Here is a 22,751-nt window from a genome sequence, read left to right as displayed (position 1 = left end):
TACCAAACTTACTGGTATGGGTATGCAATTGTACTGGTATCTTAAAATGGCAGGCAGGCATTGACCATGCTATTCAAATCAACAAACTCTGGTTTAGAGGGTAAGTGCTAACCGTAACTGGAAGCCATGCATTTCAAGTATGGAGTGCAAGAGCATAGTTTTTCAATCTGGATTATTTAGCAAACATGGAATGAAGCTTGAGGGGAAGATGTACACAAACATTTCCTGTGCCTAAAATATGTATGTTTGTTTGTTTGTATGTATGTATGTATGTATGTATGTACTTATGTACTTACTTACTTACTTACTTACCGTGTTTCTCATATTATAAGACATGTCTTATATTTATTTTTTCCTCAAAAAAACACACTATGGCTTATTTTCAAGGGATGTCTTATTTTTTTCCTCCTCCTCCTGCCGCAGCCGGCATTGCTGCTGCGCCTATCACTATGTCTTATTTTCGGGGTATGGCTTATATTCCTTGAATGCTTAAAAATCCTGCTATGGCTTATTTTATGGGTATGTCTTAAAATATGAGAAACAGGGTACTTATTGATATAAACTGCCATATATTCTGAGCAAATTGCTGCACAGTTTTGGAACCACTACATATTTGACCCTGCTCTGCATGCAATATGAATGAATGTCTAATAGGTTAAGTACCTGCTTCTTGGAACAGATTTTGTCTTCTGGTTCTAATAACAAAATACAGAAGTCATTTGTACTCTTGTATCAGGACCAGAGGACAAATGAGATAAATGTATCTATAAATACGGGTAGCTAGTTTTTTTATACTTTAAAATAGATGTGTTCCTTTCACGTTTTGTGTATGTGTAGGTATAGATATGTTTAAGTAGAGAGGGGTGGCAATTTCTTCATACATGTTCTCTTTGTACCTGATGTGACCCATGTATATTGCTACAGATGGGTATTGGGAGCTGAGCAGCAACTTACCATAAACGGTGTAAATGAAAAGAGATGTATTTAACATGGGTTACTAATATTTTAAATATATAAAGATTGAAGCAGTAAGCTGCTGTACCTCCCACATAGCAACTCAATGTGAATCTAAACAGACATAAGATAAAAATTAGTAATTTAACAGGTTAGTGTAGTTTGTGTGAAAGTAACTGTCACAACTGATCCGCTGTGGTTCAATAAACAACGTGCTTGTGGGCATGTGTTAATAAGCTAAACTTGGATGTCCTGGCTGGCTATAAAAAGACTGAAGTGAAAATTGACCTTCAGCACAAGTTGGAACTCCTGTTATATGTTTTCTATCTGCTGCAAAAGAGAAGCTAACCAGCATTTAAACATACGATTCTTTTTCTCTCCCTGAAGATGGCCAGAGAAGCTATATCACTGTGTGCTCTGAACAAGACATTAAACAGGTCGTGAAAGGGAAACCAATTTGTTTTGTTGGGGATAGATTGTGAGAAACAGCAAAATAAATAAATAAATCACACCTTATAGATTAGATGTTTATAATATTGATAGTTTTTCTGCCTGATGAATCTCCAAGGCAGCTTACAAAAAGTGATATAAAATACATTATTTTGGCAGGCAGTAGTAACTGCCTTTATATGTCTGGATGATAGTGGAAAATGTACTGTCCAAGCCTTAAATACTGTATTGTTGAATATGCTGTTACATATTCTTTTATTTCTAATGAAATTATAGAAATAATGAAAATATTAATGACTTGGTTTGCAGAGTTTACAGTGTTTCTTCTTTACTCTTTTAAACACCACCAGGTGTTTATTTTTGGACTGGGGCCCTGCACACGTATACTGTATTTAGATATATATGTCCATGGGTTGATATTTTGGTAAATGTATTTAGGGCTGAAGTTCTTGTATGTGTTACAATATGCATCAATTATCTTTGCAGTAATTCAAGGTTAGGGAATTATTTCCATATTATATGCTGATTAAAAAGTGGTTAGCCTGTGATCAAGACTAAAACATGGCTTTCCACTTGGCTTTGATTCTGGCTTTTCAATAATAATAATAATAATAATAATAATATATTACTTATACCCCACCCATCTGGCTGGGCGGCTTCCAACAAGAGATTAAAAATACATTAAAACATCAGTCATTAAAAATCAAATTAAGAATCAAATTAAGTTGGAATGCACTTGCATGCTGTGTTATGCATAAGACTCTGTAAGTTTTGGACCCACATCTCTGGAATGTCCCCATTGTGCTACCATTTGAAGAGTACCATCTAGTGTTGATTTGCTGTACCCAATGCTATTTTTCTAGAAAAATTGGTGCTCAGCATGAATGCCTCCCTTGTTCTCTTATAATGGCAATGGCACCCACCTGAGAGGTGGCGGAACTGAGTTCCAGTGAGTTCTGGCTGAAGAAAAAGACCTGGTTATACCCCAATGAATAAAATTCTAGGTCTTAAAGGGTCTGTGAATAAATAGGGGGGAAATGTGATGCTGAAAACTAACTCCATTTCAAAGGGACCTTCTGATGTTAAGATACCTATGAAATAATTGATCACTTGAGACTGAAGTGTATGTCCTTTATTCTCCTGTAGTTCTACATTAAATCTATATATAAAAGGCAGTGAATAAAAACTGTTGTGTACACAATGGTGTACATATTTGCTTGAAAATAAGTGTATGTGAGCTCAGTATGATTTTAATATTCCTTGCTATCATTATCTTGCTTTGTCGTAAGTTCAGTTCTTTCGCAGTGGCAGCAGCCATAATGCAATACAGAGTTTAACATGCTTCCTGATGCAGAAAGTGTATTGCTCCAGAGCCATATGCTGATTAAATTCATCAAGTGATTACAATCAACCTGTAGATAAGAGTCTTGGGATATGCTACAGAAGTGGAGACTCCTGACTAACTTGTTCTGACTTTTAATAACTTCTGGCTTTTAAATCGTAACAGAGTGGAGAACAAACTGCAGACTTTAGAGGGTCAGTTTACAGTGCTAGACTCTAGCATCCAGAAATTAACAGAGAAGTTTGAGTTTCAGACTACAGTTATGGAGCATCAGTTCAACCAGGATGAAATGTGGTCATCACTGCTAGAAGACAGGTGAGAAAGCAAAATCAAAGGCAAAAAAATCTAATAAAAGTTTTAATAATATTAACTTGACTGTAAAGTGCCTGATAATGGTATCATAAGATTGTAACCATCATTTGATAGGTTTAACATATGGGCAACACATGAGCATGTAGTGATTGATGATTTTAATTGATGATAATGGAGTATTGGAGAGAAATAATTCCATTTAGGACTTCTGAATAAATCTTGAAAACTTCCCAACTTTATGTCCAAAATGTAAACCTAAACGCTGACTTAGCCTTAGTTTTAGTTTTGTCTGGGAATAACTTCAAATAAACATTTTAGGATTGGGCTTAATTATCACAAACATGGTTTCTTTTGGCTCAAATTAAATTTCCACGGGTCCAATAAAAGACACACCTTAAGAAGTGTGGTCAGGATTGTAGCTTTATAATCTCTCATTACCTGAATAGCAATAAATCCTGATCCTGTTGACGTTATTTGAAAAATGGGTTATTTTTCCATATCTTCTTGCAGATTCTCTTCTGTGGAGGTAAATCTTTTCTACAGCTACATTTGTGAAACTATTCGCTGCTTACATTCTGAAGTGGTAGAAATGCTACCAGATCTGGCAAAAGCCCTTCCTACTCTGTCATCTGTTCTGAGGCAAAAAGGCAGAAACCAAAGAATTAGGCTGGCCTGGAAGTCTGTACTGGAGAAACTGGGGCTGCAAGAAGAAGATGTTAAAGCCCTCTGTGCATTTTTCATTACAAATTGCCACGATGCCTGCTACTATCCTGCTGATCAAAGGCAAGATTATGCCAATGACATCAGCTCCATTATAAACAATGTGGTGAAGAACCAGCTGCTTCAGCGCAGTCTGCTGTCTGCTATTCGCATAGTGGAATACAGAAAAAACTGAACATGCTTGCAAATAACAAGAGACACACCCTAAAGGATAAGAACCTAGAAACAAATTGTATCCAAAACTGCTTATAACTGGAAAGTCCTTACGGTAGCTTTATGTAAGACTTCCTCTCAATCTTCACCCCATCTTTAACAGAGAAAATTTGCACTGTACTGGCCCAATTCACAGAGAAGTTGTACGGATTATGAAGTTTGCATATGTGAAGCATGACTAAAGCTATGCATTATTATTTACTACTATTAACAACTCCCATTTTGCTCCTATCTTTTGAAATCTATCATCCAGATCCTACAGTACAGTATAATCTTGAAGTTCCCATTTTTTGTTTTCTCACATAAAATACACACCCCCTTCTTGAGAGGCAGGCATAATTGGATAAATCACAAACATATGTCTTGGTGCAAGTGTGATGTACATATTTGCTGGGTCCTGCTGCATACAGTACTTCAGGGAGTGCCTGCTCCCAATTTGTTCATCAGTTTTCTCACAGTAAAAAAAGCGGAGTATGCAGAGGACGTTTCCTCAGGTGAGTTTTTTAAATGCACACTTATTTACTTGCAACCTCAAGTGCACTAAGCCATCTATGATTGGCCATGATTAGCATGACTTTTGTTCATTATGTATACCCTCATAGTTCCTGTGCTTTCTTTTGCCATTTAGAAACATAGCTGCATGTTATTATTTCTTCTCTGTTACCAATGTGGTTAAAAGTCACCATGTCTTATTCACCCCCATTTAAAAGCAAATTGACACCAGAGCACACTCTACTTCTAATATGTACTGTTTGCACCTGATGAAATCACAAACTGCTCAATAAAGTGATTCATGGTTTAAAGAAAATATTATACACACACACGTCTAATGGTTGGGCTGCAACACTTTATCATTAGCCATTTTCAGTGTTCTCTTCATCAGCACAAACTACTTAAGTTTTGTTTGAAGCATAAAATGGGTAAGGGGTAATCTATGAAACACCTAGGGTTTACATATCCTTTACATATCCATTTATATATGCTGCCCCATAACATAACAATCTCTATAGGTTAGTTTAATATAACTGAAATATATCAATTTTAAAAACTAAGGGGGGAAATGGAGAGGGGAGATGATGACAACATGGCTTCCCACTTTGGGGGGCCCCTGAAAAGCCAATTTCCTCCTGGTCACACAGCTCTTAATTAGACTGCATAATAATTTAAAAGAACAGAAAGGTATTCAGTTGGTACCAAAATACCCACCAAGATGGCTTCAAGTTGGTCTCTCTGAGAAAAGCATTCCATACTAGGTACTACTACTGAAAAGCAACTTTCTTCATCTGGAAGAGGCGAGGGCTGACCCATGCATGAGGCACGGTGAGGCAACTGCCTCAGGTGGCAGCATCCAGAGGCAGCAAATCCTGTTGATTTTTCTTCCCTCTTTTGCTCCTTGGGTGCCAAAATGTTTTGGCCCAGCCTGGGTGGAGGCACCCACAGTATGCCTCTGAAGAGGATCGAGCTCTGTGCCCATTTCCATCACAGAAGGCACTCTTTCAGGTAAGCTGGTCCCAAGTCGCTTATTGCATTTATATACCACTTCCCCCCACCCCACCCGCCCCAATGACCTTATGGTCCTCCAACCTCCTCTTAAGCTAAAATGTTGTCAAACATATAATTAACTGCAACTTTAAAAAGCAAATAATGGTTGGTTTGCTTTCTAAAGTCGTACATCCTTGCATGCCCAAAGAGAATGAACCAATTGTATAAACACTTTTGGGGGGGGGACAAAACACTTGAGAATAAACACAAAAACTCTCAAAATGAGTACAGCAATCTTGCAGTTATTGGTGTTTCATTATTTTATATCGTACATTGTGGCTCAATAAAAGCATTCCCACCATAGTACTCAGAAGCCTACGGTGCTGCGAATAAAACAGCACACAACCTCATTGGCCCTCTCCGCAGCAGTGCAGTATTGCAACCCAATTACTCCACGCTCGAAGCCTGCGGCAGGAGGACTAGCGCAGAGGCAGAAAGCGGCGGGATTCCCCTGCCCACGCTTGTAGCTGCGGCTGTACAGGAATCTGCTGGCACGCATGCGCGCGTCGTCTGCGCGCGCAGAGGCAGGTTAGAGGCCTCTCCCGCTCCCTCGTCCTTTCCCAGAATAAAAGCGAGCCGTTGGGCGGGCTCGCTCTCTCGCGCGCGTGGAACGGAAGGGGCGAGGAAAGGCGGGAAAGGGGCGGGTCAGAATTCCGACACAGGCGGACAACGAGTCGCCGGGCTCGCGCGCGGTTTCCTTTTCCGGGGTCTCTATTTTGGCTCCTAGCAACGGGAAGTCAAGCGTCGGAACGGTGAATCGGTTCTGGAAGCCCCGCGGCCTCAGGCTCCGCTTAGTTCCCACTTGTCAGCCGGGCCCCCCTGAGGTGAATGTTTCCTAGGCCTCTGGCCTAGAAATGTGGGGCGGACGTCGAGAGGCTTCTTGGCCTTCGCTCCTGACAGTGGGGACGCAGAAGAACTTTTCTCCAAGTGTGTGAGAAGAAGAAGAGGAGAACCAACAGCAGTAACAGTAGGGACTCGCAACCCACACTTTCCCGTGTTTATTCACTGAAATGTTCGTGGAAGGGAATTGAGCACACATACGGTATCTCTGGCTAAACTTCCTGTTGTGTGCGCACACACCTGTAGTCTTCGGGCAAAAAAAAATCTTATTAAAACAAGTTGGGAACCAGAAAACGGTGCATGTAGGTGAGTTTCAGGTTAAATGCGAATAGGATATGGCAGGTGATTCTTACTGGTTTTACACTACATACCTTGAGTAAGTTTTTGTTTATGGGAGTGCTCTCTCACGGTCATCCCCGCTGAATTTTTCTGTTTAGAAATTATCAGTGCTTTTTGAATTGACCTGTTGTTCCTGCACCAGTATCCTGTATCTGTGCACATTGCTTTGTAAAGCCATTTTTGTACCTAAATTGGCAAGCAGCTTTTAATAAAAACCTGCCTACTTGTATCTTAAACAGCATGATACCTACTTGTAATGAAAATACTGTTTTATGCAATGTAAATGCATGTAACTATAGTACTCAGAAGCTTGCATTGACTTCCCATATGCTGCCAGTCTAGGTTCAAGGATTTTTTATTAATTTACAAGGCTTTTAGCAACTTGGACCTGGGATACCTCAGGGACTGACTGATCCTTTACAGTATTCCTAATCACTGGGGCCATCAAGGGAGTTGCTGTTAACACACGCCATTGCCCCATGGCTCGGATGCATGGTTTGTACACACAAAGAGCCTTACTGTCAGTATTTTGGGCCCCCTTCCTGTTGATCTCATGCTTACTGAAGATACTTTTATTGCAACAAACTTTTTAAATGAATTCTGATTGTATAGAGTTCATTTATTTTTCATCTTATTGGACCTCCTGTACTCTAATTAAAGGTGACTATGACTAAGTGTTAAACAAATTGTTGAAATTGACAATAAATACTAAGCAGGATTCTTATTAGAATTTTGAGCTTCACAGGCACATGTGAAAAGCAGCTGCAGAAGTATTTCAATTCATTTCAACCACTTTCAGTTAGTAAAATATGAATACATGCTTGTTTTCATCCCATTTAACAAGTGAAGATAAGGACTTACGCTGTGTTCCTCCATACATACGGTACATAGAGAAGACCGAAGCGAATAAGGCTAGTTGGTTGTTTTGACACTGCCCACATTTTGTTTTAAACAAAGATCCTTGGTTCATATGTAAAGCTGAGCCACAATTCTTTAACAGCAAAACTAAACTTTGTAGAAGTCCTCCTCCTGCCCAGTTGTAAAGAGAGGGGAACATGCAAGCCCAGCACTTCTAATACCTCATGCTGTAAATTGGCAGAGGATATCATAAAATAAAGCAAAGTGCAGGCTCTTGAATGAATACCAAATATGTTGATGCAGGCTCATAGTTGATAGGGCTGCTCTATGTAGAACTTATACAGCAGGGGGCGGCAAACTAAGGCCCCGGGTCGAATCAGGCCAACCTGGCTCCTAGATCTGGCCCGGGCTGTGAAGCCGGAACCCGTTTCGAAGCCAAGACTCCCGGCAATGGCGACAGGAGGAAGAGGCCGAGTGGAGGCCGCTCTGCCAATCAAACGCCGCGCCTGGTTTACCTCGGTGGCGTTTGATTGGCAGAGCCGCCGCCGCTCGGCCTCTTCTTCCCACCGCCCTGGTGCTCCTGTGGGCCAGAGAGAGGACCGGATGAGCTTGCTCTGCTTACCCACTTCACAAGAAGCGGTGGTGGTGGTGACAGCAGCGGCACCCCCTGGGAAGGTAAGCATAGCACCTTCTTTAGGTGGGGAGGAAGCCCGTTTCGCGCCACCACCGCCTTTGGTGAATGAGGCAGGCGGCAAACCGGGGAGGCGGCTGGGCCTGGGAGGAGGACTACTTACCCCCCTCGCAGTGTGCATAGGAATTCATTTTTAAATATATAGTCCAGCCCTCTACAAGGTCTGAGGGACAGTGGACCGGCTCCCTGCGGAAAAAGTTTGCTGACCCCTGTTATACAGCGTGCACATCAAACATACACCAGGGGAGAGGTGTGATAAAAAGGTTAGATCAGAGAGGGATGTTGAGAACATTGTAAGGTAAAGGGCCAAATAACTGAGCTAATACTGATAACTTTCTGCAATTTTGATGATTCTAAGCCGATCCTGTGTCATGGTTTCAGATGCTGATGATGCACTAGTCACCTTCCCTTAGACAGCATGTCGAAGAAATCGGAGGCTCCACTGTCCTTATCTGACTGTCGCTGTAATATCTGCATGGAGATTTTACTGGAACCAGTCACACTGCCATGCAACCACACTCTCTGCAATTCCTGTTTTCAGCTTACAGTGGAAAAGAGCAGCTTGTACTGCCCTTTCTGTCGTCGGCGAGTCTCTTCTTGGGCACGATATAATGCCCGCAATAACACTCTTATTAATTTGGAATTATGGGAAAAGATTCAAAAACATTTTCCTGAAGAATGCCAACGCAGAATTAGTGGACAGGATATAGAAGAAGATAGTGAGTAAACCTGGCATATATGGCCTTATAAATATGTTACAAATATTAGAATAATGCTTTTGGGAACACAGTAAATTAAGTATACCTTGTGGTCTGGAGAAAGTAAGGATATCCTCCAGGTGGCAAGACAAGGACACATTTGAAAGCTCAAACAAGACTTTGTTAGGGAATGTTTTTCTAAGGCATTGGCATGCTTCCAGTGTGGATAGTGGACAGGTGGATAGTAAAACATTTGTGGGTACCAGCATTTCCTGGTTTATTTGCAAGGCTGAAGTAATAGAATATGGAAAAGTAACCATTGCTAAAAGTGAGCACTAGAGTTAGAATAGTCTTGTCTACTTGAATGGGTTTGAAACATCTGGGCCAGAATTTAGTTTTATATTAAGAGCTTGTCCTAGCCCAGTGAAATGAAAAAGTTTCCTTTGACCATTAGCCAAATTATAAATTCTTTTTTAATCTTCCCTCTATTTCAGTAGCATTTAAAGCCCTTTTGGATTCACAGAACTAGTGTAGTTCTTTGGAACATAGTTCAAGAATTTGTCCATTACTAAAGAAGTCAAATCAAAGAGTGCAAGGGCTGAAACAAATAATTGCAGTTTCTTTTGAAAAACTTTGAAGCCTTCTTTTACTTATTTATATTGGAGATTTACTTAATCCTTTAGTGCCAAGGAAGTCAGAAACTGTCAGTGATAGAACAGCACTTAAGTGATCAACTACATTTTGATGTTACTTTAGAAGTGTATTCTGTCATATAACCTCGGTTTATGAACACAATGGGTTCCGGAAGTATGTTCATAAACTGAAGCGTTCATAAACTGAAGCAAACTTTCCCATTGAAAGTAATGGAAAGTGGATTAATCCGTTCCAGACGGGTCCGCGGAGTACTCAACCTGAAGCGTACTTAACCCGAAGCATGGGTGTAATTGGTTCCGGAAGTCTGTTCATAAACTGAAGCGTTCATAAACTGAAGCGAACTTTCCCATTGAAAGTAATGGAAAGTGAATTAATCCGTTCCAGATGGGTCCGCGGCGTTCGTAAAAACCGAAAATTCATAAACCGAGGTGTTCATAAACTGAGGTTCCACTGTACTGAAATTAAATTGGAACTTGAAGTTTCTTTATAGGAAAACTACAGTCCTTAATTGGTTCATTAATACTGTAACTATATTTCTCCAATCTTTTCTTTTCTGGACAGTGTGCCTACATCAGCCAGTGCGCTGTTTAAGTAAACCTGGAGAATTAAGACAGGAGTATGAAGAAGAGATAAGCAAGGTAAATCTAGAAAGTTCTGCGGGACCCACTAATAGTCAGCTTTCAGAAAAAAACACAAAAGCTGCAGTCAAAAGAAAAAGCTTTTGGCTAAGATATTCAGTCTAAACTGCAAGAAAAATTCAGAAATAAGTTATGATAAACTCTTACTTCAGGTAGAAGCAGAACGACTGGCTCATGAAGAAGAAGCAAGCAATGCAAGCAAAGAGTATATTCAAAGGCTATTGGCAGAAGAGGAAGAAGAGCAGAGGCTAGCAGAAGAAAGAAAAAAACAGATGGAAGAACAATTACTACTAGATGAAATATTGGCACAGAAACTAAGTTGCGATCTGGTAAGTTTGATCAAGATGAAATTTTAAGTAGCAGCTTGAACTTGATGGTAGTAGACAACTCAGTTCAATTAAATTCTCAGGATAGAATGTGCCCCATCAGTTGAAGCCCTGCATAAGGGCTTTCACTTACGTAGTGAGGCATCCCCCCTCCCCCCCTTGCCTCCTGAAATTGGCTTAGAGGGGATCAAGAGAATACCCCAGAACAGTGCACAGAGCAAGGAGAACATCTGGCAAGCTGTAATGCTTGTGCAGACGGAATATTCCAAAAAGTGTGACTTAGAATACCATCAGTTTATTTTCTTAAATGTTGCTTTGAGCCTTAATATTTGAAGAAGGTACATACCAGGCACCTTTTCAATGTTACTTATCTAAAGAACCTACCGTAAATATACCCCAAGATGGGGCTCATCATTCTAGGAGAAGGAAAACTGATCCTAAACCTCTGTTGCCTTGCAGTTATACTCATTACTGAGAAAGGCTTTGGGAGTAAACCCAGAGCAAAATATCTCTACCTGCTACTATGTGGGACATATTTGGGAGAAGAAAAGGCTAAGGAGTAAACCGTACATAAATTCGAAGTCCTTAAGGCGGTTGGATGGTGTCTTATATGCCTCTTTCTCGAAACTCCTGCAGCCAGGCTGGTACAAAATGTGTTGCTCTACTTCCCTTTGGACCACATCAGAGATGCCAAGAGAGAGGCCTCTTGTCATCTGGGCAGCCCAGGGCCTCCATGCATACTGCCCAAGCTAGCACCTTGGAGAGGTCACTTCTGTGTTGCTAATGCAGCAAAAACAATGTGGGTGGCAGCAGTTAAGAATTACTGCTCTCTGCAGCCACAGCAGTCACTATGATTCTCCAGCAGTTTGGCTTCACCTCTGGAGGAGTAATCCATTGTCTTTTGAAGCAGATGGATGCCAACATTTATCTGCTTTCTGCATAAAAAGTAGACAGATATTATCAACGTATTGAATATTTATTCTATGTAGTCTGCTTATTTCACTATCCCAATGTAACATTTCCCCCTGGTTTCGCAAGATCTACCTCCTTTGACTATTATATTTAAACTGGAATTGAAAAAAGCTGTGTTAAAAATTAAAAGATGTAACTTGGAAAAATTCTAAGTTTTGAAATGACTACAGATTACACTGTATTACAAATGCAGGAAATTCCAACCCATTATTTTTAATTTAAATTAGTGGGCTTCACTTGTGAACATTTTTCTTTAATATTCCTACTTCTAGTTAAGAATCTAGTGCCTGTTATGAAAGAATCTTAAGATTAAACCTAGAAGTGTTCCTAGCGAAATGAGCACATATTAAACCAGGTAAAAGCCAAAACCCATTTTCTTCCATGATGGGAGGTGGTGGCAATGAAAACCCACTCGATTCTATTGTAGATGGGAGGAAAGTTCCACCTGGGTTTGGTCTCACTAACAGTGGTTTCTTTCATTGGTGTTTACATTAGAGCCTACTCAGAGGTTCTGTCCCTGAATTCTTCAATCAGGTGTATCTGAGGGGGGTGGATTCTGCCCTTTTCTGTCACACATATGCTTCTTTTACACCTCCCTCTTATTAGGAAGATTTGGTAGGTGATGGGCTCATGATAGCATTTTATTTCAACACTTGGGGAACTCTGCATGATATAAATAAGGGCTCTAAGAGTTTCCTTTGTTGGGAACAGTACAGATATATTAGAGTTTGTTTATAATGGTTTAAATCATTTGCATGCATTAGGATTGTATTAAATTATGCCAAAAGACGAATGACTGTATAAAAGCATGTTTATTTATATTGGTGTGCTTTTTTGTCAATACAGAACAGCTCTGCTGAGGAGCACATGAAGAGCAGCCTGTCACCTGGGCCCTCCCCCTCTGATTCTGGCAAAACATCAAAAAGCAAATGCTGCAGTTTTGTGGACATTAAAAAGTAAGTTGGATCCAGTAATTTGTTTCTTGGTACATAATTCGTTATATACACTGTGGTAGGAGAAATTTAACAGTATGATAATAGGAGTTTTATTATATGACTTTATTTTGGCAGTTTTCAATTGATGGGCTTTTTTAAAAAAAATCGACATGAGGATGGTGCATTTTCTCATTTTGGAAAACTTCGCCTGGTTTGGATTTCCCCAAGCTGGTTCTGTCCACATGCTTTTCCACCATCGCTCCTGGCAGCATAGGCAATATAAAAAGCTTAGTTTTATAACATTTTGCCACATGCTCTGCTCTTAGACTGCAGTCTTAGTCCCACTTACCTACTGACTTCAGTAGGACTTAGTCTGAATAGAAATAGGATTGTATTAAGTTAAGAATTATTCTGACTTTGCCTTAAGACTTCATTCTTCACATGCTGTAAAAGTATGCTTATGTTCCTTTTCCCTTAAGGTATTTGTCTCCAAAGCCCTTTAATTCCTTGCCTCCAATGAGGTGTTTAAAAAAATTGCAAGAAGAACACTCTGGCTCCTTTTCTGAGGTAATGTATACATATCTCGATTCCTGTGGCATATAAAGATTTCAGCATTCTCATATAAATACATGTGATATCTATGTGAATTTTAATATCCCATATATTTCCATACAGTACTCTGTATTGCTAATATGAATGCCATTTCTTTTTCATATTTATAACATGAGTGCATGCAAAATCTTTTGGGAATAGTGAACTGTATTTGACAGCTATAATTTGCACATTTCTTTCTTCCAGGAGAGCAGCAACACTAAAAACATCTGTACATCAAGAGAAAAGGGAAGAGAAAATGAAATGCCCACACTATCTCCACAGGCAATCAGGGAGGCAAAGAGAGGTGCGGATGGTTATGACTATAAAAATGAGAGTTTTACAACAGACATGCAGTTGAGAACATCTCAAGAATCCTTCCCTGAAGCAGCAGCTGATTCATACTTAAATGATAAAAGGAAAAGAATTTTCTCACAAACTGATGATGAAGAAGAGATGGATGATATAGAAAGGCAGATAAGTTTGGAGCAGCAGTTTTATGAAAGGCAAAAGCAAGAAGAAGAGGATAGACGTCTGGCTCTGAAGCTTCAGAGGGAAATGTACAAAGAGCAGAACATGCTAAATCGCCAAAAAGGGTCTCCAGATGAATACCATTTGCGTCCTACAACATCTCAGTCAGTAAAAGAATCTCCAGTTGCAAGGAAACGGAGCAGGCTTTCAAAGAACTCAAAGTCTTCAAACAGCCCACTTGAAACAGATAAACGAAAACTACACAGAAACTCCCACAATGAGAACTGGAAACCCTCTAACCAGCTCCAGGCAAAGTCACCTTCTGTAAAAGGAGGAAATGTTTTGAATTGTGTCAACAGCTCTAACTCAAAAGATGCAGAAGTGCTTTCAAGCAAGCAAACAACAATTCTTCAGATGTTTAAGAGGCCTGCAACAAACTAGATGAACAGTAGTACTTTCATGACATTGATTGGAGTTAATGAAGGGGCACTGTTGAAAAGCTGACCGAGTCAAAGAATTATTTCTTCAGGGATCAAGTGCTCTCAGAATTAATGTGAAACTTGATTGGGAACCAGTAGTCCCTGCTGTATGCCCACTTGCTTTTACTTGTTGCAATTCAGTTCTTTAACACATGCACGGTAACAGGTTGCTCTGAATGTCAAGAGAGATGTTTGTTTAAAACCATCATGCACTACAGCTCATGTAGTGTTCATTGTGTAATCAAACCAGTTTCCTATTACACCCTCCCAGTTCCTTACCACAACAATAGTAAGAAAATTTGAAAAGATATGTAAACCTGGCTTGAACTGAGACATCACTCAGTTTGATGGGTCAGTATAACCTTGACACTGTTGATGTTGTTGATTCAGACTTACACTTTTATTGTTGGAACACATAGTAAATGACCCAGATGTCATCCTTCACATCTCCCCTATATATATCTGCCCTGAACTTAAGAATTCCTATTTTTTTCCAAGTGTTTTTTCTATTTCTTGGAATTATTAGATTAGAACATAATCCATTAAAATGGCTTTCAAGCTTCATGAGAAAACTATCCTATCTTGAATGAATTTCCACAGTTCAGTAGGGGATCTTAAAATATATTCAAGTAATGTCTGAAGATGGAGCTTGTGCATATGTTTTGTTTTTGTTAATAATTCATATTTTTACAGTAATAAATACATTTCCCATAAAAAACATGGTGACATTAAATAATCTCCACAATATGCTGTATATAAATGAATATTATGTTCATATTCTAAATTTCATAATAACCATCTCATGAGCAATATTTTTATAATGTCTTACAATCTGTAAACTAGTTACAGCTCTGATAAAAATGAAACTTAAAGACCCCTCCCTGAACCTCAGAGTTAGTTTGATGAAATGAAGATTACTTCAAAAAATTTCGTAGCCAATGTTATGTAGAAGACTTCTCAGTTATTTTCTCCTTTTTTGGAATATTTGCTGCACATAGTATATTAATCAGAAGTTAAGGTCATCTGGGTAGTAAATATTAAGATACAATTGGACAGTCTCCTTCCTTCCACAAACATATTATTTCAGACTGTTTGAATAGTACAGCAGCTCCATCACATTTACAGGCAACTCCCCAATTGTACACAATCAGCACACACGCTCTCACTGACATGCACACCAAAAATGGTACTGGGGGCTGGGTGAACAGGGAAATCCCTGTTTGCATGCAGAATGGAACTGCTGCATAAGTGGGGATTCCCCTGTAGTTGTTTGCTCTTAATTTGAAGCACTGCCAACTTACATCCAATATTGTATATATTCAACTGGATTGAGGTACACTTTATAGAAAACTTTAAAAATAACTCTCTTTAGTTCTAATTGATTAAATTCACTTTAAAAACAAATTTTGCACATTTCAGAGAGATCGTGGTGGTCTGCCTACCATTTTTTATAAGCATTTAATCATTTTATCATACTGAATTAGAACTGTTGAGTGTTCCTGCTCAGTTTTCCAGTCAGCCATACCCTCTTCAATGACATTCTAATTGTTATTTATAGGTTTTTTAAAAATTCATGATACCCTTTTTGATAGTCCTACACACCCATTTTTCCATTTTCCATCAACAGTATTCTGTGACCACTGAACATGTTTGGTACTCATTAGACTATTTGGGGGGGGGGGTTCTTCCCTCTTAAGATTTTCAAACCTCAGAGCCACATGCTGATACCGCCATTTTGTGCATGGATTGTGCAGTTTTGGCTATAAAAGCAACAGAACTCACTTCCACATCAGAAACATAGTTTACTTGCAATTTGCATACATTTAACTTGCACAATCACAGCTTTATGCGCTTGGTGGCCAGTCAGAACTCAATTGTACAGATTGCACACTGGGTTTCTTCTGTGCAGAAAGACCTTTTAAGCTCTCTGACTGGCCTCTGGGAAGGTCTCACAAGATCTTGCGGGACTGTCCAAAATCTCACAAAGGCCTCCAGAGTCCATGCAAGACCTTCCATTTCCCTGCTACTTCTACCTTTTACCCTGGTTAGTGCAAGCACAGCTGGATGTGCTGCTCCATCATACTCCCACTTCTTCCAGTCATGGATTAGGATTGCAACCTAAACTAGGAATCAAATTGACCTGACCCTGCTTCAAAACTCACTTCACGAATCAACTAGATAGCCTTAAGTTAACTACTTTAAGCACCAGTCCTTTTTGCAATGTGGGAAATACTGACTTGCCTTATATGATGATGCCTATACAGCAGTGGTAACCAGAAGTTGGACTACAATTCCCATCAGCCCCGGTCATGGTGACCAGTAGTCAGGGATGCTGGGAGTTTAGTCCAACAGCATCTGGAGGGCACCACGTTGGCTGTCCATGGCTTATACGATAATTGTAAAAAATGTAGAAGTACAAGTCCAGCAGGAGGAGGAGCAAACGTATACATTTACTCAAGTACTTCACTGATACTAGAACAGATACTGCATGAAAGCGATATACAAAAATGATTGCTATCATTTCCATTCTAGATGTTCTACCTAGCTCAGCTGGACACGACAGTGCTTATGTGGTCCACCAGGAGAGGGTGTGTCTGGCTTGTCTTCAAGGTAGTGCCATGGGGACTCCACTCGAAGGCAGCTCATGTCAGCCCCACTACTTTCTGTAGCTGTGCATTACTTTCCATGAAGCCCATTCTTTATTATAATTATTATTTATTAGATTTGTATACCACCTTTCATCTGAAGATGACAGGGCAGTTCACAACATAAAAATACAAAATGAGAGCAGAAAATGCGTAACAACCCCCCCAAAAAACAAACCAATAAACCCCACTCCCATAAATACATTTTAAAAGGCCTAGTTACAGAGAAATGTTTTCGCCTGGCATCAAAAGATAAGTAATGAAGGTGCCAGGTGAGCCTCCTGGGGGAGAGCATTCCACAAGTGAGGAGCCACCAAAGAAATGGCCTGTTCTTGCATTGCCTCTGAAGAAGGGCCTCTGCTGATGATCACAGGGTCCAGGCTAGTTAATATGCAGGGGGGTGGGGAGGCGCGTATTTTAAGTATTTTTAGGTGAGGTAAAGGTAAGGGAACCCCTGGACAGTTAAGTACAGTCAAAGGCGACTATGGGGTGCGGCACTCATTTCACTTTTCAGGCCGAGGGAGCCAGCGTTTGTCCACAGACAGCTTTCCGGGTCATGTGCCCAGCATGACTAAACTACTGACACATGGAGGACCGTGATGGACCGCATGGAAACGCTGTTTACATTCCCGCCTCAGCAGTACCTATTTATCTTATTGCACTTTAGATGCTCAAACTGTCTTGCCCCAGTGAGCAACCTGGCCGCCAAATTCTGCACCAGCTGTACTGAATTAACCCTGCATGGAAGTTCCATGCAGCAGTGCTTCCAATATCTACCTCAGCGAACATGGCATGGGCATAGCGAGGATTTTGTTTGGGGGGCGGGAGAGAACCTCAGCTAGCTATGTGTTTTTATTGAATTGGGGGGCAGCTGCCCCTCCCTGCCCCCTTTGGCTACGCCCATGCCTGGGAAGCAGGACTTCGCCACTACACCTGACGGTGTTGTTGTTGTTGTTGTTGTTAATATACCGTCCTAGACCTTTACCTTACCTAAAACTATATGCATTACTTGTGTCAATAATGACAACCCAGGAATGGCAACAGGCGTGAGCTGCCACGAAGCACCTTCTTCCTTCCCCGAGTCCCGCGGGAGAACTGCGCTGCCACTTCCTCGGTTTCCACTTTATTTCCCAGTAGCTTCCGCCGCCAGTTTAGGGGGCAATGCAATCCGCCGGCCGCTAGAAGGCGTCAATCGGCGACTGGGATGCCATCTGTTGGGGGCGGACGGCAGGAGCGCGAGCACCGGCGCACAGAACCCCTCTTCCTCTTCCCTGTGTCTTACAGCGTCGCGCTCCCAATAAAGCTTGACTATTGAAGTTGAAAGCGAGCAAGGGGAGACTGGGGTGCGGTGGTTCTGCGCCTGCGCACTGCAGCCGGCAGGTGGCGGGTGTTGTTGTTCGGCGGTAGAGGCGGCAAGATGGCGGCGCCCGGGGGCTCCGCTGCCGCCTCAGTGTTGAAGGGGTTAATCCAGCAATTCACCGCCATCACGGGTGAGGCGCGCGAAAACCCGGAATAAGCTTAAACGAGGGCTGGAGCCGTTTCTGCTATGGGGCGGGGTGTAAGGCTGGGGGAAGAGGGGCTTTGCTTGAGGTCGGGGGAGGAGAGGAGAGGAGGGCGACGTCTGTGACGGAGTTGGCGGGAGGCAGAGATGAGAGAGAGACCCAGAGGGAGCGGGGAGGGGGTGCGGGGAGGGGGTGGCGGTTCCCGTGTGGAAAATGGGGTTGTGTGGAGGGAGCCGAAATAGGATCCCGGGGCTGTGCTTTACCACGGGTAAGGGCAAGTACGATGTGCCTCGGGGAGTTGAGGGGGAATTCCTTTGTGGAGGAAGTGGGGGGGGGGCATAAGATGGGGTCGAGTATGCATTTCGCAGAGAGCGAAAACGAGAGCGCTCAAGCGGGCCGCAGTGTGACATCCTCCAGAAGGAGTTGGGAGTTGAGGCTTGATCGTTGCCTTGGGGCTTGGAGGGAAGAACGAGAACTGACGCTTAGAAATGCCCGTCCCATGTCATTTCCTGAGATGAAAGCTCCTCTCCTGACCCTTCTTTTTTGGCTTTCTGTGCTGCTGGGTTGAGTCATTATTGACACAAGTAATGCAGTAGAGCAAAAATCCATTTTTAATAGGCTGATAATGAGATAAGGAAGGGATCACTCTTGGTATACGTACTCTCTACAGTTGTGAGAGGAAGAATATCCCACAGAAGTATTCATTGTTATCAGATACTTACTAAACAGAATTTCTACAGGGCGACTTTATATCTGGGTATTTAAGAAAAATTGTAACTGCATGAATTAGGCAACACACATAATAAAGACAACAAAATACAGTTCTACTAATGTAACATGGACCCTAGCAATGGATGTTTAAGGGCATGAGGGGAGGCAGCTGGTGGTAACACATTGTTTCTAAGGTTAGTGACGGTCTTGTGACAAGGCATTTCATAGATTAATTGTGAACTGTTTAAAGAAGTCCGTCTTCTGTCCTGAACTTACTGTCTGTCAGTTTGTTTAATGATCTTGAATACCAATCTTGAGAGAGTAGAATGTCTGGTAATACTGTCTATATATTGTTCATAATTTTACAAATTTCTCTTAGGCCACCACTTAGCAGTCTTCTCCAACCTTCTTCCAGCCTTTTCCTGAGATGAAGTTATCCCCCTCTATGTGTTCTAGGACTCACTGACAAATTAAGGCTGCAATTCTATATGCACTTATTTCTGAGTAGATATACATAAAATTGCCATGTAAACTTTGTTAGATTACATGAGCAGTTTAAACTGGTGCTGCAAGAGGCAGTTCTTTGTTTTTTGTTTTCATAATCTGTTGCACCAAGTTAAATCACCTTGCTTTAATTGGTCTGTGCTACTGAATCCTTAACGTCAAAGTAACTTTACCCTAGGGAAGCTAATGTACCTTTGAAATGTGGTGTCAGAACTCCTAAGTGACCATAATAGTATTGAGTATTCCCTTTATCCTAGCAAGCTATTGTTTGTTAGGAAGGTTTTTTTTACTGGCTAGACTGATGTAATTGAAACTTTCTGTTTGCCTCCTTTGTGGGAGTGGGGAACTAATATCTCTAAAAGTGTGTTCAATAACAAAGATAAAATTGACTGTACTTTTTCTAACTTATTTTATTGTAAGTTCAGATTTACTGTGTTTGGGGCAAAAAATTACAATATTACTACATTGTATAGTTGTAAATCATTATGGTGTTATTACTTGCTGCTGTGTTAAATTCTGTAGTGAATACATCAGGCCTACATCAAGTATTGTGGCTGAGAATAATTATTTTACTAAATTCCACATCTTAAAAAATATTTAGAATGTAGAATTAAGTAAAGAGAGGAAAACAGAATCATTCTGCCTTTTTAGTAAAAGGAAAAGGTCAAGTTCACTATTTAACTTCTTTTCAATGTAAGGAAGTACATATCATCTATTAAAAGGAGACAAATGTATCTTAGTATATACCAAGAAAATATTTATCCCCTGTTATCAGTCTGTCAGGGAAAATGTCCCTTGGGACAAGTTCTTAATTGGGATGCATAATCCTGTTCATCAACTTTCTCATGTCCATTGAGATAATAAAAGTACAAAAATAGTTTTATTTGTTTAAGGGCTAATGATGAATTCTTAATTAGATTAATTTGGCCAGATTTAAATGAATGTTCATCATACATGATCCAAAGCACAAGAGGTGTAAAATGGAAGACTGTTTAGATACAAATATAATTTTTTAATATCTGTTTTCAACTGATGTATGAGCTGAAAATACATTTTGCAGCTGCAACCTTGATATGTATGTTAATGCTATGCTGAAGTTCTAGATAGTACAAACTAGAGAGAGTGGCAGGAATCTTAAGCTCTTTTACTTTGAAGCATGTCCTCTTAAATCAGGAGAACTTATTTGTTGGGAATGCATACTAGGATTGGTTTAACTGTTTATAGCTCATGGAAAGAGGAGAGATGGTGCATTGAGCTGAATGATCCCCATGTTTGTGGGGTATTTTAATATAGCTAGGAGTCCTTCTCACACCCCAGCAAAGAGGCATCTTATCTATGGGAGGCGCCATATTCACTCACTCCTTTAATTTCTGCCTGGACTACATGGGAGTGAAGCAGAACTGACCACCCCAGTTACTTCACAGTTACTTCACCCCAGTTACCTTGTTTAATGATAATCCACCCCACTGGATCATCACCTTGTCGTGATGAGTGGGCTTGCACATTCCTATGACCCTTGTGAGCGAAGCTCTTGGGAGTCTTGTACTCCCAGCAGGGTCACCCAAGGTGGTAAGGTCAAAAGGGAGGAACTAGACAAAGAATGATCGTAGAAGTCCTCAACGACAGAACAGGCGAAAGATAACAAGCAGTATGTTAGAATGGCTGTGAAGGCGGATGAAGGCTGCAGCAGATAAAAATCTACCAGTTGTTGTGATACTCATGCCATCAGAATAGAGCATTACTGCGAAGACTCTGCGTTGGTCAGCGTGCACTGATCTACACACATAAAACAAATTATGCAGAGGCATCACCCAAAAACCGATCCCAAACCCCCAAAAAGTCTCATGGCGATCGGCAAATGGTAACAGGCAGGACTATGAAATCTGGAAGCCACTAGTCATGAACCGGCAGATGGGTGGTGGATACAGATTCATTCGTTCTGACTCAAGGAATGAGGCGGTTGAGTAGCTTGGCAGCTGTATCCACAACATAGCAGTCCTATTTAGGATCCACTCTGCTCACCCCAGAAAGGGGGAGGGGCTAGAAAAGGTGCAGTAAATATTGTCTGCCTCCCCAGTGGTCATAAAAGACAATTGAATTTTGGAACATGGAATATACAGACTTCATTAGACAACACAGATGATGAGCGTCCCAAACGCAGGACTGCTACCATTGCAAGAGAATACTTCAATTTTGCAGTGCTTCAAGAAACTCGAAGATCGGATGCCAGTAAAGACATTAAATAAAAATTTCATTCTCAGCTGGGTGCCATCCTATCAGAGACATCTAAGGAGGATAAAATTTTCCTCCTGGGTGATTTTAATGCAAGAGTTGGGCGAGATTTTGATCTGTGGCCTGGGACTATTGGGAAGAAGGAATTGGCAACAACAACCAGAATGGAATCTTATTTTTGACTACCGTGTTTCCCCTTTTTTAATACGTAGTCAAAAAGTAAGCCAGGGCAACAATTTTAAGCATTTGAGAAATATAAGACATACCCTGAAAATAAGACATACCCCCATGCCTGCCAACTGGGGGCCTGGAACCAGGAGGTAAAATGGCGTTTAAAAACGCCGTTTGAAGTGATTTCAGCTTGCCTCCCCGCCGCCTGGAACCGGCTGCTGCAGCGCGCAGCAGCGCCGGGCGGAGCGCCCAGCAACACGGACGGAGCGCTCAGCAGCACCAGGAGGAGCGTCCCACCGTGCCAGGCGGCGGGGTGGCAGGCCTCCTTGGCATGGCGAGGAAGAGACGAGGCCGCTGGCTCGGGCGCTCCTGAGTCCTGACCCCAGCCGCTTCTACGCGGCAGCAGCAAAAGAGACGTGCGGCCACATGGAGAGGCGAGCGCCCGAGCGGGAGACGCGCTCTCTGCAAAGCTCTGCACTCACTTCATCCGCCCGACGGGAAAGCGAAGTGGGGAAGAGAAAAAGAGAAAAAACCGAAGCGGCTCTTTTTCTCTTCCCCACTTCGCTTTCCCGTCGGGCGGATGAAGTGAGTGCAGAGCTTTGCAGAGATCGCGTCTCCCGCTCGGCCACATGGAGAGGCGAGCGCCTGAGCGGGAGACGCGCTCTCTGCAAAGCTCTGCACTCACTTCATCCGCCCGACGGGAAAGCGAAGTGGGGAAGAGAAAAAGAGCCGCTTCGGTTTTTTCTCTTTTTCTCTTCCCCACTTCGCTTTCCCGTCGGGCGGATGAAGTGAGTGCAGAGCTTTGCAGAGAGCGCGTCTCCCGCTCAGGCGCTCGCCTCTCCATGTGGCCGAGCGGGAGACGCGATCTCTGCAAAGCTCTGCACTCACTTCATCCGCCCGACGGGAAAGCGAAGTGGGGAAGAGAAAAAGAGAAAAAACCGAAGCGGCTCTTTTTCTCTTC

At 41.7% G+C, this 22,751-nt stretch overlaps 3 protein-coding genes across 7 annotated transcripts in view; all 3 read left to right on the top strand.

Moving 5' to 3' along the window:
• The first annotated feature begins 99 nt into the window (after window positions 1-99).
• On the top strand, window positions 100-5,438 carry SMCO1 (single-pass membrane protein with coiled-coil domains 1). Its single transcript, XM_035133195.2, has 3 exons — window positions 100-1,391; window positions 2,912-3,061; window positions 3,569-5,438. The coding sequence occupies exons 1-3, from the start codon at window positions 1,342-1,344 to the stop codon at window positions 3,951-3,953; spliced, it is 585 nt and encodes a 194-aa protein (XP_034989086.1). The 5' UTR covers window positions 100-1,341; the 3' UTR covers window positions 3,954-5,438.
• A 734-nt stretch (window positions 5,439-6,172) lies between these two features.
• On the top strand, window positions 6,173-17,330 carry RNF168 (ring finger protein 168). Of its 3 annotated transcripts, none has more exons than XM_035133198.2 (7): window positions 6,173-6,500; window positions 8,643-8,980; window positions 10,175-10,251; window positions 10,404-10,580; window positions 12,396-12,505; window positions 12,964-13,051; window positions 13,283-17,330. In XM_035133198.2, exons 2-7 carry the CDS (start codon window positions 8,680-8,682, stop codon window positions 13,985-13,987), a joined length of 1,458 nt encoding a protein of 485 aa, XP_034989089.1. In that variant the 5' UTR covers window positions 6,173-6,500; window positions 8,643-8,679; the 3' UTR covers window positions 13,988-17,330. The 3 variants fall into 3 exon arrangements, with proteins under 3 accessions (XP_034989089.1, XP_060130565.1, XP_034989087.1); XM_060274582.1 differs by having other exon boundaries at window positions 6,173-7,372; XM_035133196.2 differs by having other exon boundaries at window positions 6,173-6,679; window positions 13,283-17,329.
• A 548-nt stretch (window positions 17,331-17,878) lies between these two features.
• Window positions 17,879-22,751, top strand: part of UBXN7 (UBX domain protein 7) — a 34,060-nt gene continuing 29,187 nt past the window's right edge. Inside the window, exon 1 of one of the 3 annotated variants that reach the window (XM_035133331.2) lies at window positions 17,879-18,160. In XM_035133331.2, the coding sequence (XP_034989222.1) occupies window positions 18,088-18,160 (73 nt within the window). In that variant the 5' untranslated portion in view covers window positions 17,879-18,087. Of the gene's footprint in view, window positions 18,161-18,379; window positions 18,441-22,751 lie in introns of those variants that run through there. The other 2 variants (XM_035133330.2, XM_060274581.1) reach the window with 2 other exon arrangements.

Source organism: Zootoca vivipara, chromosome 5 (genome assembly GCF_963506605.1).
Source record: "Zootoca vivipara chromosome 5, rZooViv1.1, whole genome shotgun sequence".
In the NCBI taxonomy this organism is placed as follows: Eukaryota; Metazoa; Chordata; class Lepidosauria; order Squamata; family Lacertidae; genus Zootoca; species Zootoca vivipara.
Note: the sequence above shows the minus strand (reverse complement) of the source record. Positions and strands in the feature narration are given on the sequence as shown.